Below are 17011 nucleotides of genomic sequence, written 5' to 3'. Positions count from 1 at the left end.
AAATTTTTTATTTTTGTAAATGTGAGATTAACAGAATATTAACAGTTATTGTTAGGTATATACTTATTTTTTTTAAGAAGATTGTATAGGGAATCATTTACTTTTTTTTAATGATTGAGACTTATTTAAAAATTCAATAAAATTATAGGAGAGTTATTATAATACCCCAAAATAATAATTTTAGTATTTCTTTTCCTAGGCAATAATTGAATAAAGTTGAAGACACTAAAAAAATAAATTGTTAATAACAATATCAAAACCCTTAAATTTCCAAATATTACCTTTTTAAAGATTATTATTATATATATATATATATATTAATTATTTTTTTCTAAAGTTTGAGATAAATGAGATGGTTCAAAGAAGGAAAAAGTATTAACAAATTATTGGGTCGAGTGATATGAATTTGATTTTTTCAAATAATGTCTTCAATTTAAATTTTATAAATAAAAAATATAGTTAAAAATAAAAATTTACTAAATTTGATTTTTTGATAAAAATTAATTTTCAATAAAACAAGTAAATTTTTTATATTAATAACATGATTAGAAGAAAAAAAAAGGAAAAGTGATAAGACTGAAGAATTAAGATGTGTTGTAAAGGAGTGGAGTGCAGAGTGGAAAGGGGGTTTGTGAGTCCTTGACAACTAAACTAAGTCCAGGACAGTTGCTGCCAAAACCCACACCACACTGCATTTTTCACAGTCCCAAACCCTCTCACTTTCTTTTTTTATAGTATATTAAATATTAAATGAACGCTGTAGCAACTGTAATAATATATTCTATAAAATAATTATCACCATGCCTAGAAATATTAAATGAACCCTGTAGAAATATTAAATAATACTACTACTATAATAATATATTCTATAAAATTTCTATAGAATATACACCTAAAGTATTTTTACCTCAGGATTATTCTGTTACTCATGCCTAGAAATTCACCAACCTATATATTGTAGGTTGAGTTGTCAGATTGTGTTTTCCTTGGAATTGTCTTTTTTTTTAGATAGATATGCTATGCAAATTCGAAGGAGGAGGGAAAAAAGAGAGAAAGAAAGAAGCATGGTTAATGATTGTTTGGTTTATTTATCTTGTACATTAAACTTATGTTGTCTGTTAGGGGGAGGGACTCAATCAATCATCCCCACAAGCAAGCACAGTGAAAGAAATTATCAATAAAAAATAAAAAATTAACGGAAACAAAGCAAATGATATTAAGAATGGGGAAGTGTGGCCTCATAAATTTAAATACAAAATTAATTTATTGAACTTTTTTTTATATATTTAAAGGTTAAATTTATATTTTTATTTTTTTAAAATTAATTTATCACAGCATTAACTTTCGAATGCGAATTTAGTTATTTATCTATTATCAATAAATAAAAAAGTTAAGGCAAACAAAGCAAAGGAGACTGAGAGTGGGGAAGTGTGGGTTCTGTACTGTCTTAGCCTGTCCCCCCCACCCAACACACACTCTATCTCTCTCTTTCTCTCTCTAAGAGTTTTAACAGTCTAAATCCAAAAGGCACTACCACATTGGCTTTTCTTGCCTTTTGTTTATGTGCTTCCTATGCAATTGTCTATGTCTGCTCCTGCTTCTGCTCCCTCTTCTCAGTACCTGCAAATGGGGGTGGTGGAATCATACGTTGAATTTCTTGTTATTATTTAATACTATATATAATATATATTCTTCTCTCTTCTTTCCTTCTTTTCTTATCTTTAAAAATCGTGTCTTGGTATCCTTCTCAACATGACTTTCTTTGTTCTTTTCTGTTCATCCAGTTCCACTCACTCTTTTTTTTCCCTTTGATTTAATACTCTCCAAATATGAATTCTTTCTCACAATCTAACCTCTTTTTCCATGGTATTTATACTTTCCACTTTCTGGGGCTTCCTTTTCTCAATTCTTCCACTTGGTGACACACACACTCTTTCCCTCCCTTCTTCAAGTTGTGAATTTTCGTTGTGGGGTGCTTTTGTTGCTGCTTCCTTGTTCTCTTGGCTTCCATTTGAGCCTACACCACTAGGTGTTCATGGAAATTGATCTGAACCATGAAGTGACTGAGGTTGAGAAGAATGCATTCTGTGATAGGGAATGTGAGAAAGGTGTTGGTGTTACTTGTTGGTCCTCTTCCACTTGTTCATCCTCTACTTCTTCCTCTTCAGCGCTTGTGTCCTCTTCTTACCTTGAGCTTTGGCATGCTTGTGCTGGCCCTCTCACTTCTCTTCCCAAGAAAGGAAATGTGGTGGTCTATTTTCCACAAGGTCACTTAGAACAAGTTGCATCTTTCTCTCCTTTCACACCATTGGAGATTCCCACCTATGATCTTCAGCCACAGATCTTTTGCAGGGTTGTCAATGTCCAACTACTTGTGAGTACTGAATTCTCTCCTCTTAGATTCAGTTGTGGTTTACTCAATTTCATTTGACATGTCGCCATTTCCTTGCCCCATTGCATTGGCTCTATTGTTCACTTGGTTTTACTAAATTGTCACTTCCTGGAACAGGCCAACAAGGAGAATGATGAGGTTTATACACAAGTTACTTTGCTTCCTCAAGCTGAGGTTGGTTTTTCATTTGAAAGTTATTTATGTTTTGGTGTGTCCCTAATTATGTCCCTTCCAACTAAATAATCAATTTTTGAGAGCTTCTTTTCATTGTTTAATTAGAACAAGGAATGTTTGTTTTTATGAGCTTAAAATGTTAAATGATGTACCAAATGTTCCTTAGCTGCATTACATTAAGTAATTCTGAACACACTGAATTCTTTTCTTTTCAGTTGGAAGGGATGTATTTAGAGGGCAAAGAACTTGAGGAATTGGGAGCAGAAGAGGAGGGGGATGATAGATCACCAACTAAATCAACCCCTCACATGTTCTGCAAAACACTAACTGCCTCTGATACCAGCACACATGGGGGCTTTTCTGTTCCTCGCCGAGCTGCTGAAGACTGTTTTCCTCCTTTGGTGCGACATCTTTCACAGAGCATAATATTAACTATAAACACTTATAAAGAAGAAAAATGAAAAGTGAATTCCACAAGTTAGAATCAACTTATGCACCTCAGCTTTTGGAAAAGTTAGAAAAGAGAGATTCTTTAAAAGATAATGTGCATAAGTTGATTTTAACTTATGAGAGAAATTTAACTCATTGTCTTTTTAGTTTTTTTTCTTCTATAAGTGCTTAAGAAGTTTATTCAAACAGGACTATAATTTGATTTTCTAGCCTTGCTTAAATTGCTGAGCTATTCCTTTTACTTTGACACTACTACAGGATTATAAGCAGCAGAGGCCATCACAAGAGCTTGTTGCCAAAGACCTGCATGATGTGGAGTGGAAATTTCGTCACATTTACAGAGGTAATGTAATTAGAAAAATTAAGTGTGAGGTGTGAGTATGTGTGTGTGTGTGTGACTTCATATATTGACCAAGGCCCCATTTGGTTTACATTGAGAATCAAATTATTACACTGTACAACATTCGAATATAAAATCTCCGGCTACAACTCTAAATCATGTCCAAGTGTTCAATATCAATTTTACTAAAAATCTAATCTAAACAGACACTAATTGGTACACAAAATCGATGTGGTAACATGTCAGGTCAGCCAAGGCGGCATCTACTCACTACTGGATGGAGCATTTTTGTCAGTCAAAAGAATCTTGTCTCCGGTGATGCAGTGCTCTTCCTAAGGTATATATATCTACAGTATCAAGTGTGTTTTAGCTTAAGTGTGTTTATATACGGAGAAAAATTTGGCCACTCTCGAAGCATGTTTTTTCTTTTTGTATATATCTCTATCACCTCAGCTATGTGATTCATGATTGTCTGCTATTTTAACAATGTTTTTAACACATATTTTGTAGCTTAAAATCTCTTGCTGTGCCTAAGAATCCTTCGTGTATACGTGTGTGTTGAACTGGACGTTTTAATTGACATTAATTCTTATATTATTGACTTGAAGGAGCAACCTCTCAAGCTCCTAAACGTGGATTAATCTCACCTACAATTACTAATTGTTAATGATGGTCTTCCAATAATTTAGTAGAAAGTTAATTATCAATCCAAATACCAAACAAAAAACATGGATGTTATTAATTTGGATAATTAATAGTTTTTTTTATGTTGTATTATCAATATTAAGTAGTAGTTTTTAAATGCTGTAATTATTAATATTGATGAACTTCATTGTCTTGGAGACCGTACAGTGCCAAAAAGGGAGTTGGAAGAAAATATGTACTTGCAAAAACATACCTCATAAAGTCAAAACAGATGGCCTTTATTTTTCTTGAGAATCAAGAATTTAAGTCTTACCAAACTTTGAAAGCATGAAATATGAGTAATAATAATCTTTTGGAAGCCAATTAAATCAAACTTGAGATTCTCACTACCCAGTTTCAGAGAAAGAAGGGTCTATCTATCATTATAGTACCTTTCGGATCCTTACTGAAATATTAATGACTTCGTAGGGGTGAAAATGGTGAACTGAGATTGGGAATCAGAAGAGCTGTTAGACCTAGAAATGATCTTCCTGAATCAGTTATTGGAAGCCAGAACTGCTATCCCAATGTCCTTTCTTCTGTGGCAAATGCAATATCCACCAAAAGCAAGTTTCATGTTTTCTACAGTCCAAGGTACTAATACTGACTGGTCTTGCCTTCCTGCTTTGCAAGATGTATGAAATTCACACTGTAATTACTTGTCCTTAGATTTTAATTCTGGCCTGGCAACATAAGGGCATGTTTACTTTGAGAAAATATTTCTATTTTTATTTTTATTTTTATTTTTACTTTTAATTACATAAATGAAACTTTATTTTTATTGTTTTTTCCTTCTTTTTTTCTGTATGAATGTTTGAAAACAAAAACATAATAAACTAAAGTGGTCTTCTCATATTAAAAGTGAAAAAACAGGAAACATTTTCTTAAACCAAATATGTTCTTAGGAGTTTGGATCTCTCCACTAGGTTTCTATGGTGGCACAACCGAAGTGTGAATATGCAAAAAAATCATGTGGGACACCAGCCATAATCATATGGTAAAAACTATATAGATGTGAGGTGATATGTCTGTAAGTGTGTAGGTAGCAGCACTGTGTCTATTAAACACTTTGAAGAATGGATTGTCAAACACTCCAATGATGTGGATTGGATGGAAGAATAGGGAACACTCTGATTTGGACAGAAATGGCTCATGCCCTTTCTAGAAACTCAAATTACAATATCTTTGCACCTTACTAAACTAGCTTTGATCCTCTGATAGGCCTTCTTAGAAATGAAACCTTTTACCATAATCTTTAATTTCCTATGGATGTAATTTCTTCCTTCTTTGGTTGCTAACTCTTGATTGGTATGAGACAAGCAATAAATTTGTAACGTGTTTGAATTTGATATAATACAGAGCAAGTCAAGCAGACTTTGTTGTTCCCTACCAAAAGTATGTTAAAAGCATCAAGAATCCAGTGAGCATTGGAACAAGATTCAAAATGAGATTTGAAATGGATGAATCTCAAGAGAGGAGGTAGACTACAACATAATTATAAATCTTCATTACTATGTCTTCCTTCAAAAAGCTTTTTGCTTGTGTCATAATACCATCTTCCTATCTTGCAGGTGTTGTAGTGGGATGTTGATTGGAACGAGTGATTTGGATCCTTATAGATGGCCCAAATCAAAATGGAGGTGCTTGATGGTACATCTTTAATTTTGCTTTGTTACTAATGCAGTACTCTTGTACCATATTTATACGTTTGGCATTGCTTAAGGACAGAAATTGTGTTTTTAACACCAAACTGAATTATTGTGAAGCAACTTTCTTTGTGAATATCACAGAAATCTAATTCCATTTCTCCAATTTTTCTTCGTAATATTTTTGTGTCTCGCTCTAAATAGTTTTACATATCATCATATCAAATTAATATGAAGGTTGCATTAGCAAACCACTTACAAAGCTCATTTATGAACTGAGTCTGACCACATGATGATCTCTTCATTAATGTAAGCCTGCTGTGACATGCAACAGGTCAGATGGGATGAGGATATTGAGACTAATCATAAAGACAGAGTATCTCCATGGGAGATTGATCCTTCTGCTCCTCTGCCCCCCTTGAGCATTCAGTCTTCCCCAAGACTGAAGAAGCTGCGGACAGGTCTGCAGGTTGCCTCACCTAGTCACCTCATCACTGGTATGAGTCCTAACACTAAAGTAGAATAAGACTCTTCTCCATAAATACTTGTAAAATACATTGAACTTCTCCCACAAGTCAAAATCAACTTATGCACCTTAGTTTTTGAAAAAATTAACTGAGAGAGCTTCTATATAAGTTAAGTGCATAAATTGATTTTAGCTTGTGGGAGAAGCTCAATTCATTTTACCTTATCATTTTCTTTTTCTATAAATGTTTATAAAGAAATTTATCCAAGACTTAAGTAAAGAGTGTATGTTAACTTAATATATCCTAATCATCCTTTTTGTTTCATATAGCAGCACGAGGCAGAGGATTGATAGACTTTGAGGAGTCTGTAAGATCACCCAAGGTCTTGCAAGGTCAAGAAAATGCAGGTTTTGGGTCACTCTACTACGGATGTGACACAGTAACCAAGCCACCAGGTTTTGAGATGAGCTCTCAAAGTCATCCAAATCTTGGATCAGCTGAAGTAAGAAAGATTACCTCTTCTGAGCTGAGTAGTGTGCACCCTTTCAGTTATGCAGGCTTTGTGGAAACCAACAGGTTTCCGAGGGTCTTGCAAGGTCAAGAAATATGTCCATTGAAATCCCTGACAGGAAAGGTTGATATGAACCTTGGTGCTTGGGGAATGCCCAATCTTAGTTGCACAACTTTCAACCTCCACCAGGCAACCAAACCAAGCTTTCAACTTTCATTGTTTCCTTACGGGGATATTCACCAAGCCAGTCAAGCTAGCTTGTTTTGCTCGAAATCCACCACTTTCCAGAGAGAGAATGTCCCATTTAACAAGCCATCCACTCAGGCAGGGATCATTGTAAATGAAGTTGGAAGATCAGATCTCCCAAATGACCATAAGCTGCAGGGCAATAATATTTCTGCTGCTGGGAATATGGGGGTTTCTATTGACAACAATGTCCAGGGAAAGGTAAATGCCTGCAAACTATTCGGGTTTTCTTTGTCTGGGGAAACTACTACCCAAAATTTGCAGAACTCTGCTAAAAGGAGCTGCACAAAGGTGAGGGATGATAACAACAAAATTATGTTATGATATGCCTTTTTCTCTCTCAAGTTTTACCCACCTATATAACATACACTAAATGAAGGTTCACAAGCAAGGCAGCTTAGTTGGAAGAGCTATTGATCTTTCAAGACTGAGTGGCTACAATGATCTGCTGAGTGAACTAGAGAGACTGTTTAGCATGGAAGGCCTTCTAAAAGATCCTGATAAGGGATGGAAGATCCTCTACACTGACAGTGAGAATGACATAATGGTTGTGGGGGATGACCCATGGCAGTAAGTTTTCTTCTTTCTGGACTCAAATCAACACCTTAAAGAATGCTGCTTTTCTATACCTTTTAATCAGTTATCAATGATTGTCACCTGTCTAAACATGTTTTTTTTTTTCCGGCAAATGTTGATTGTTAGAATGTTAGTTTTGTTAAGAGAGGGGATCGAATCCGTGATTTTTCCTCCTTCCCTTCTCTCTTAACCATCCAACTCACCTTATATCTCCTACCTGTCTCAACATGTACTGATAGGATAGAACCTCACATCTCTTGTACCCTTTACTATGTAAGCTATCCAGTGTCATTTTATGTGATGTACTTTCTAGGTGACACTAAAAAGATTTGCATGTATCCTTATGGCTGCAGTGAGTTTTGCGATGTGGTGTCCAAGATCCATATATACACCCAAGAAGAAGTGGAAAAGATGACAATTGAGATGATCAGTGATGATACTCATAGCTGTTTGGAAGAGGCACCAGTGATTATGGAGGCTTCAAAGTCTTCCTCAGTGGGTCAGCCAGATTATTCTCCAACAGCAGTTAGGGTCTAAAGGTTTTCAGGGTTGTCTGAAATATTTATTATGTTTGGTCCTGTCTCTGTACAAGATAAATCTACATGTTTTTATGCTGTTTGGTTACTACCCTACCCTTTTGAGTTTGTAGGCCCAGCAAAAATTGCATGGTCAGCACTAGAAAAGACTGACAATTGAGTGCATTAAACTAACTAAATAAGGGCTAGCCTTGGCATCATATAATAAACCATTATTATGGGTTTTGTTACGTACTCTGGAATAATGCTGATGGTGATGGTTTCCAAATCTTCCATTCCACCATGGTTGCGTAATTTTGCTACGGCTGTTAGGAACCTCTTCGAGGTGTGATGCGGGTTTAAAGGTCCAAAAATGTGGCCATAAAAGAACATGCAAAATATACTTTGGTAAAATCTTGAGAAATGCACTCTAGTTCTGAATCAATCAGTATAAATTTTCATAAAAATGAAAACTGGAAGAGAAAAACATTCAATATCTATCTCATTATTTCAGCATAAAATCTGCAACGCATGGCCATAAATTTTTTTTAAATTCAGGTGTTTTTTTTTTTGGCTAATCATTAGGACAAAATTGTCTGTCACTTCTTCACTTCTTCAGAGGCTGTGCGCACAGGTGAATATTTTTCTTAAAAAATTATTTATTTCATATTTAAGAATCAAATAAGATTTGAATCTTGAATTATTTGATTAAGATACTTAAGTTATTATTATCTGTGTCAACTGCTGTTGATAGTTTTACAACATTGTTTTCTAAGATGGATGATCGCTTTGAAGATTTTCAAAGTATATAAAAATGTAATATGGCAGAATTTTATTCCTTGGACCAATGATCAATTCTCGTTTGATGAATGTAGCATTAGTTTAACAAACATCTGCAAGGGAATTTCCCAAGGGGCTCAACACCATCCACATATAAGGTATGGTGGCATGTTATTGCTCCTTGAAGAGTTCACGTCCAATAATCATTCTTCTGATCTCACTAGTTCCTGCACCAATCTCGTAGAGTTTGGCATCTCTCAAGAGACGACCAGTAGGATACTCATTCACATAACCATTCCCACCTAAACATTGTATTGCCTGAAAATTTGGTGGGGGGGTAAAAGCACTAAAAAATGTGAATAAAAGAACAACAGTAACAACAACTATAACCGATGCAAGCAACTTTGTTTATTTACCTGCAAAGCAACCTGGGTTGCTCTTTCAGCTGCACAAAGTATAGCTCCAGCACAATCCTGAAACAGCAGCAAGATAGCATGCTTTACAACTCAATGAATAGGGAAACAACCATGGTGAGAAGTTTGTAGGAATGTACAATTGAGCATGAGGCTAAAATTGAGGCGAGTAAAATTGTAATGAAACAACATCTTAGCTTAAGGGCCTGTTTGGGCTATCTTCTTTAGAAGCATTTCTAAGAGAAAAAATAAGAAGAAAAAAATGAGATGAATTTCTCCATAAAGTTAAAATGAGCTATTCATTAACTAATCTGTAGAAACTCTCTCATCTCTAAAAGATGAGAAGACATCTACAAATTAGCTAATGAAAAAACTCATTTCATTTTTTTTTCTTTATTTTTTCTTCTAGAACTGTTTCTAGAGAGGCTTACCCAACAGACCTAGGGTTTATGATTGAGTTTTAAAACAATTGCAGAAAACATAAACATTTCAATTTCATGCAATACAAGTAATATGTTAAAAAAAAAGGTAGTTTTGTAAATATAAAAAAAATCCATTTAAAGAACCAAATGATGAAGCTCAATAGTACATTCAACCACAAGATAAAAGACACGTGGATGGACCTTTGGGTCAACTTTTCCGTTGTCACAATCCCGAGCTACTGAATACACATAAGACCTGAAATGAAGAATGTTATCTACTGCCATGCAAACTTATTTTGAAAGAGAAAAGAGCACCATGACATTAGAATCTTCTACCTAGAAGACTGTAATGAAGTATACATGTCAGCAATTTTCCCCTGTAACCAAAGATCAATTGACAATGTGATGGTTAAGATTCACATAAACATAAAACACATATGCAGGATAATTGCAAAAAATATGATGTGTATAATAATAAACCTGTATAAACTGAAACTCCCCAATAGGACGACCAAACTGCTCTCGTTGTCGAACATAAGGAAGGACGACATCAAGACATGCCTGCATAATACCAAGAGGACCAGCTGCCAAAACAAGTCTCTCCAGATCCAGCCCAGACATCATGACATAGACTCCTGAAACCAAAGAATAAGCGATAATGAATGACACTTGACATGCAACAATAACTAAATGTTCTTCCCTTTTAATCAGGATTTGCATTGAAAAAAGAGAAAGGAAAACTAGTGGCCCTACTTTGGAGAAGCTTCTTTTAATTTACACAAGTAGTGCCACTAAAAACAAAATTCTGGTACAGAAGTAACAAAAATAAGAACATTATTTTGCAAATAATAAAGAAGACTACAAAAGCAATACCTTTCCCTTCTTTCCCAAGAATATTTTCGTCTGGAACAAAGCAATTCTCAAAGACAAGCTCACACCTGCCCGCAGAATCCCATTTTGTCAGTTAAAGTGAGGGAAAGTGATTAGGAATGGATTATATATAGAAATTTCTCACAGAACATATGCATACATACGTATCACTTCCTCGCATCCCAAGTTTATCCAATTTCTGGGCAGTATTGAATCTGTAGTCAAACATAAATAATGTTAGATATTCATCTTTCATCTCTATTTTCTCACTGTAATCAAATGATTTATCATTTAAGGGAGGCCTCATCCTTTCAACCACGTTAGAAATGCTTTTTCTTCTCGTATATATTACATGCATGTTATTTATGAGTGATCATGACTCTTTCTTTCTCTATCATTTTCAGAGAAGGATTTTTTTGCAAGCTATAGACTCACTCAGGAATCAAATTTGAACTATTTTGTTAAAAGCTTCCAGCACCTTTTTATTTTTTATTAAAATTATTTTGCATTACTTCTACAGCACATGGTAAGTCCCACTAAACGAGTCTAGCATTAAATGATACATGAGAGAAACTTGGGTTAACATACAATTTAATATCCATTAGTTGGAGAAGCATCACTTGTCAAAGTGAAATTGTAGCTTAAAATCATGTGATGCCAGTAAAGATTAACATCCCATGGTTTCATTGGTCATAGCAAGTGGTCACATTATTGCCTAAGAATTAACTAATTTGAAATACAGAGGTTTGTCCACTTAATATTGTATAACTTGTTGTCAAGGTTTAGAGCAATTACCCAGGCATTCCCTTCTCAATGATGAATGCAGTAATGCCTTTTGACCCAGCAGTTATGTCTGTTTTAGCATAGACAACCTGATTCAATTCAACACAATCAAATACGTGCTATGCATTCTCAGCATATGTCTGAACTATAATAAAATCAAGTTTTATATTACATGAGCATCCTGTTTCTTCATAAAGATATTGGTCACCAACACAAAAAAGTGATATTAAATTGAAAAATATGAGATCCAATTTACTTGGAACCCAGGCATTATGATAAACATGCTTAGCATTTTCTTCCTTACATATTTACCCATTCATGGTGTAATAAGGACTTCTCTTCATTTTAGCATTATGGGAAAAAGTGATCGAGCATAGATTAAGAGAAGAGACAAGGACTGCAGAGAATCAATTTGGATTTGTGCCAAGAAGGTTACAACAGAATCTATTTATCTTCTATGGGGGTTGATAGAAAGGCACCAAAGTAAAGAAAAAGAATTATATATGATCTTTATTAACTTACAAAAAGCATATTATTGAATGCTGAAAGAAGTGTTGTGGAAGGCTTTGGAAAAAAAAGGTGTTTGCATGGCTTATATCCGGACTATACAAGACATGTATGACGGGGTAACGACTAATATGAGAATTTTTGGAGACAAAACTAAGGAATTCTCTATAAGTCTGGGTTTACATTAGGGCTCAACCTTGAATTATTACTTGTTTAATCTAGTCTTGAATGAGCTTACCAAGGAAATAGAAAAAATTATCCCCATATTCATGTTTTTTCACATATGATATGGTTCTAATTAATAATTAAGGCTTCAAGGGAAGATATTAACTTTAAACTTGAATTTTGGAGATAGATTTTGGAATCAAAGGGTTTTTTGCTTGAGTAGGAGCAAGAAGAGTATATGCATTGTAATTTTAGCAAGAAACATGAAAAAAATGATTTGTAGGTAAAAATTAGAGAAATTTTCATACCACAAGTTTTCAAAGTTTATGGGATTAATCTTATAAAACGATGGGGAAATGAATAAAGATGTCACACACATGATACAGGCTGGGTGATTAAAATGGAAAAAGGCATCAAGGATTATTTGTGAATGTAAGTACTTACCAAGCTTAAAAGGAAGTTTTATTGTACAATTGTACAACCAACTATACTCTATGGTAGCGAATGTTGGGCTTTAAAACAACATGAGAGAAAAGTAGGAGTAGCAGAAATTATAATGTTAAGGTGGATGTGTAGTCACACAAAAAAAGACATTATACAGTATTGCATACAAGGAGATATTAATATGGCACCTATCAAGGAGAACATGATACAAAATCAGTTTAATTAGTTTGGATATGTGCAAAGCGGGTCATTGGAGGCACAAGTAAGGAGTAGATTGCATTGCTTTTAGCTTTAGCCCTACAAAAAGGGTAGAGGGAGACTAAGAAAGACATTGGAAGATATTATTATTAAAAAGAAACTCATGGTGAACAATATCCTGGAGAATTTGGTTTTTGACCAAGGCCTATGACATTGTGTGATTCATGTATCTGACATCACCTAATGGGATAAGGCTGTTGTTGTATGGTGCAATAAATCCTTATGAAATATTGATCTTTTTCTTCATTATTTTGCAATCAGGTCCTCAAATTACGATAATGATATGCAGTTACATGGAAAAATAGTCCATTGAAATTACAAATTAGGGAAACACTGCTCTTTTAGTTTTCCAAAGGCAAATCAAACACGAATATAGTCAATGCAAAGATCATGGGAAAATGCAATGAAATTTAAAGAAACTTACTAATGTTTGAGCAACTGGCCCATTAGTACACCACATCTTGTTCCCATTAAGTACATAGCCCCCATCTACACGATCAGCCTTGCATTTCATGCTGACAACATCAGAACCAGCTGCAGAAAAGTTATTCACTTAGTAAAGTCCTTGGAATATCTCAAAATGCAAGACATCATAATTCAAGTTCACACATCTTACAATTGGGCTCGCTCATTGCCAAAGCTCCCACATGATCCCCAGAAATAAGCTTCAAAAGTGAAGAGAAAAAGACAACTTAGCTTATAAATAGATAGATAAATAGACACAGAAAAGTTGAGAAAAACTACTAATGATGAGCACAAGAAATAGAAAGCTATGAGCATTTTTGTTTGATAAAGTCAATCTTTTACACATCATCGGCAAGAGGGCAAGGCAGCAAACATTTCACTGAAAATAAATAAGATTAAATTGCACAGAACTAGAACCTTTGGTAAATATTTCTCTTTCTGAGCAGGGCTTCCATTCCTCACCTAAACAAAAGGAGGTAGCAATCATGAAGACTCATTAGAAGGCCATAAATCATTCAAAGAAAGAGACTTAAGTTCTCTTCAATTACCAGCTGATTGATACACAAGTTTGAATGAGCACCATAAGAAAGACCTACAGATCCTGAAGCACGGCTAATCTCTTCCATTGCTATACAGTGATACAAGTAACCTAGGCCAAGCCCTCCATATTCCTCTGCAAATAAGCAGAAATAGAATTGCAAAAGTTTGTTGGCATACAAGACATGGCCATATTGTAAAGATTCCAAGTATACTACATTACTACTAATCTTAAGTTAAGAACACCCAAAGAAGAACAACTTCATAAAAAATTATCGTCAATATGACTCTATTTATAGAATAATGTCGAAGAATGATGATTTGTGAATATATGAATAATTTGATTAATTTCTACTCAGCCTGCAAAATGCAATAGTATCTGGTACCTACCTTTCTTTGGGGAGGGGGAGGGGTATATCAGACACCTTTTTTCAGTAATTGGAAGTTATGTGCATCAGAAAAAATTGTGCTTTGTTGGCATTTATTATCTTCACAATTGTATCACAGGATATACAGGGAAAATAATAACTGTCAAATGGAAGCCACAGTAACAGATAACACCAACAGCTTACAAATCTAAAAAGGAAATTCTTTTGACATATCAGAAAATGGAAGCAGTGAAGCAAGAAAAATAAACTACCTGGTGCAGTAATCCCAAGGAGATTAAATTCCCCCATGCTTTTCCATAAGTTCACCTCCTAAAATTACATCAAAATATAATCAGAATGTGTAATATACTATGAGTTATGTTCGTTGGCATGATAGCAATAGATCCTCATACATACCTTTGGGAAATAATTTGTTTGGTCTATTTTCGAAGCATGAGGGGCAATATTTTCCGTTGCAAATTGAGCAACACTTTCCTTAAACTGCACCATTCAATAAAACCTTCCAATCATTACAAGCATGACATGGCTCAACTTTTTAGAAGCTAGTACACAATATCATCTTACGCAATAAACACATTCTTTAAAATGTTTTGATGCAGAAAACAATCTTTAAAATGAAAAAGGATCTCAAAATTATTCTCCCACTAAAAAATTCTAAAACCAAACAATTAAATTTGTGTTTGGTTGTGCTTCAGCCAACCAAAATTCTCAAGCTAGCTTGTGTAACTTGCCAAAATACAGTAACTTAAGCCAATAGCATGCATTCCCTGACAAATAGCACATACCCAGGTCAAAACATCATGCTAAAAGTCATTGGATTTTCCTTTTCTACATCCTTGACAGACCAATTGAAATGAGTTAAAGAGAGAAATGAAAGATTAACCAGAGCCGTCCACATTTAGTGCTCAAATATGTATCCAGAAGAATTGTCACCATCAGAAGATGCACCTAAGTAAAGTAAAATAAAATAAAATATACTTCTTCGAGTAAAAAAAAAAATAGTTCATTTTTCTTATTTTATTGATCATATAGTAATAACTTCAATCAAGACTCCATTTTTCACCCACCAATTACTAATAACCGTGGTTTCTAGAAAACCCAGATGAAAAAGGCCAAACATTTTGACTAAGCTTTAAAAAAAACACTGAAATATGAAGGAACCTGTGTCTGAGTTTCGTCGAAGAGCAAGGAGGTGGAGAAAGCAGCAGAGTGAGGCCGAGATTTGCTTCTGAAAACAGCAGAAAAAATGGGCCTTGCGGTGTTGATCCTATGCATGGTGGCAGCAACGAAGATGGGCACAATTGAAAATTGAAAATTGATCGATTATTGTCACTAATAGTTAGCTGTTGTTGCCACACTCTCCATCGGTATGGGTTAATTATATATTCGTTTTTGGTGCTAAGTAAAAAAATAAATAAATAAAAATAATGATAATAATAATAATAATAATGATAATAATAATATTAGTGGCAGTTTCAGATAAGGATGGAGGTTGTAGCCACCGTGGATGTTCAGAGTGTGTGGGAAAGTTATTTCATTACGAAACGTTTCTCAACAAGGTGTCTGTCTACCTTGTCCTTAAAATGGGACCCATGATTCAATTGATTTTCAAAGCTCAATTGTTTAATTTAACAGCAGTTAAATCGGCAATAAATAAATAATATTTTTAACATTTTTAATATGATATTATTGTATAATGTTTGTTTTATAAGATTGAAAAATAAAAAATTATACATCATTTATAAATTCTTGTTTCTAAGTTTTGATACACAATTTTGTTACAGTAAAGATATCTTGTTTTTTAAAAACAAATATTCAGCTTGTTAAGTAAGATGATATAGTCTTTTAAGTTTTAATAATTAAGAAAGTGTAAGGCAATTATATTTAGAATATGTTAATTAATTAATTAAAATATGAAGGTTAGGGAGAAGATGTTATTCAATACCCTTTGAGATAAATTTACTAATTGTAGTCCATATAATGTTAGGGATAAGTTGTTTTAATTTCTTTAAAGAAAGAGAATTATTCTTGATATATATAAAATCTACAATTCATACATTAGTTAATATAGTTTCATAATAACTAGCATAAGTTGGTATTTACAAAAATGTTGATATGATGCATTAAGGATGTTTTTTGTTTTTTGCTTTCATATATTTTTTTTTTGTTACATGTTAAGGTGTACTTGATTGTGAGAAGAGAAAAAAAGGGAGAGGAAGAGAATAGATAAGAAGAAAAACTTAAGAGAAATATATAAGAAATGGGATGGAATAGAGTAGAAATAAAACTGATTTGGATGAAGAGAAATAGAACATAAATATTTAAATTAAAGTGATTTGGTAAGTAAAAAAAATAATATTAAAGAAGAAAAAAGAATATTAAGTAAAAATATATTATTATTACGATAAATAGTTACTTTTATCATTGAATATATAATTCACTAACAAATGTGTTCCTGAAAGATTAAAATATAAAATTTAGTTTCTGAAAGTGTAAAAAGTAACAAATATATATATCTGACCTTCATTTATTACCATTAATAAAATAGTTTATGTGATATAGAGGGATGAATTTGTCATTAGGATGTCATCTTTGGACTTAAATGTCAGTCATTTTTTGTTAGATGAAAAATGTCAATATTTTTTATTGAAGAAAAAATGTCAGTAATTTGTTTTGGACTTAGATGTCAGTATGTTTCATGGGACCAAAATGTTAATAAATTGTTATTATTGGACAAAACTATTAGTAATTTTTATTGAACTTAAATATCAATATGCCTCTATTGGAATAATTTGTTAGACCTAAAATTTTATTTCATTTGAGGGTAAAATATAATTTTAAGATAAATTTTTGTAATTTTTATCGTTATAAACATAACATTACAATGATCACTTAAAAAAATATATTGAATAATTTAAAATAAACACAATAATAACAATAATATTGATTATCAATCATAATTTGACTGTCACAGTAG

At 33.4% G+C, this 17011-nt stretch overlaps 2 protein-coding genes across 3 annotated transcripts; one reads left to right on the top strand and one right to left on the bottom strand.

Moving 5' to 3' along the window:
- Positions 1 to 1446: 1446 nt before the first annotated feature.
- LOC114377429 (auxin response factor 4-like) lies at positions 1447 to 8290 on the top strand. 2 transcript variants are annotated; one of them, XM_028335925.1, is made up of 12 exons: positions 1447 to 2374; positions 2510 to 2566; positions 2782 to 2967; positions 3275 to 3359; positions 3603 to 3693; positions 4470 to 4634; positions 5400 to 5519; positions 5612 to 5690; positions 6021 to 6183; positions 6483 to 7201; positions 7290 to 7480; positions 7840 to 8290. In XM_028335925.1, the coding sequence occupies exons 1-12, from the start codon at positions 2036 to 2038 to the stop codon at positions 8021 to 8023; spliced, it is 2379 nt and encodes a 792-aa protein (XP_028191726.1). In that variant the 5' UTR covers positions 1447 to 2035; the 3' UTR covers positions 8024 to 8290. The 2 variants fall into 2 exon arrangements, with proteins under 2 accessions (XP_028191726.1, XP_028191727.1); XM_028335926.1 differs by having other exon boundaries at positions 2036 to 2374; positions 6486 to 7201; positions 7840 to 8023.
- A 411-nt stretch (positions 8291 to 8701) lies between these two features.
- On the bottom strand, positions 8702 to 15411 carry LOC114377430 (isovaleryl-CoA dehydrogenase, mitochondrial). The gene is made up of 15 exons (XM_028335928.1): positions 15196 to 15411; positions 14431 to 14514; positions 14286 to 14343; positions 13657 to 13781; positions 13526 to 13570; positions 13260 to 13308; positions 13068 to 13177; positions 11282 to 11358; positions 10651 to 10701; positions 10490 to 10554; positions 10097 to 10251; positions 9953 to 9993; positions 9818 to 9872; positions 9198 to 9254; positions 8702 to 9099 (listed from the first exon to the last, which is right to left on the bottom strand). The coding sequence occupies exons 1-15, from the start codon at positions 15307 to 15309 to the stop codon at positions 8953 to 8955; spliced, it is 1233 nt and encodes a 410-aa protein (XP_028191729.1). The 5' UTR covers positions 15310 to 15411; the 3' UTR covers positions 8702 to 8952.
- Between the last annotated feature and the right edge of the window lie 1600 nt (positions 15412 to 17011).

Source organism: Glycine soja, chromosome 11, assembly GCF_004193775.1.
Source record: "Glycine soja cultivar W05 chromosome 11, ASM419377v2, whole genome shotgun sequence".
Taxonomy (NCBI): Eukaryota; Viridiplantae; Streptophyta; class Magnoliopsida; order Fabales; family Fabaceae; genus Glycine; species Glycine soja.
The sequence above is the reverse complement of the archived record's forward strand: the minus strand, read 5'-3'. Positions and strand labels throughout refer to the sequence as shown.

Excerpts from the sequence above, each read along its gene's own strand:
- LOC114377429 (XM_028335925.1), top strand. The coding sequence starts at position 2,036 with ATGGAAATTGATCTGAACCATGAAGTGACTGAGGTTGAGAAGAATGCA. Across the intron at positions 2,567-2,781 it reads CTTTGCTTCCTCAAGCTGAG|TTGGAAGGGATGTATTTAGA; the intron begins GTTGGTTTTTCA and ends TTTTCTTTTCAG. Across the intron at positions 7,202-7,289 it reads CTAAAAGGAGCTGCACAAAG|GTTCACAAGCAAGGCAGCTT; the intron begins GTGAGGGATGAT and ends CACTAAATGAAG.
- LOC114377430 (XM_028335928.1), bottom strand. The coding sequence starts at position 15,309 with ATGCATAGGATCAACACCGCAAGGCCCATTTTTTCTGCTGTTTTCAGA. Across the intron at positions 14,515-15,195 it reads TCGACGAAACTCAGACACAG|TTTAAGGAAAGTGTTGCTCA; the intron begins GTTCCTTCATAT and ends TGAATGGTGCAG. Across the intron at positions 13,571-13,656 it reads ACTTGTGTATCAATCAGCTG|GTGAGGAATGGAAGCCCTGC; the intron begins GTAATTGAAGAG and ends CCTTTTGTTTAG.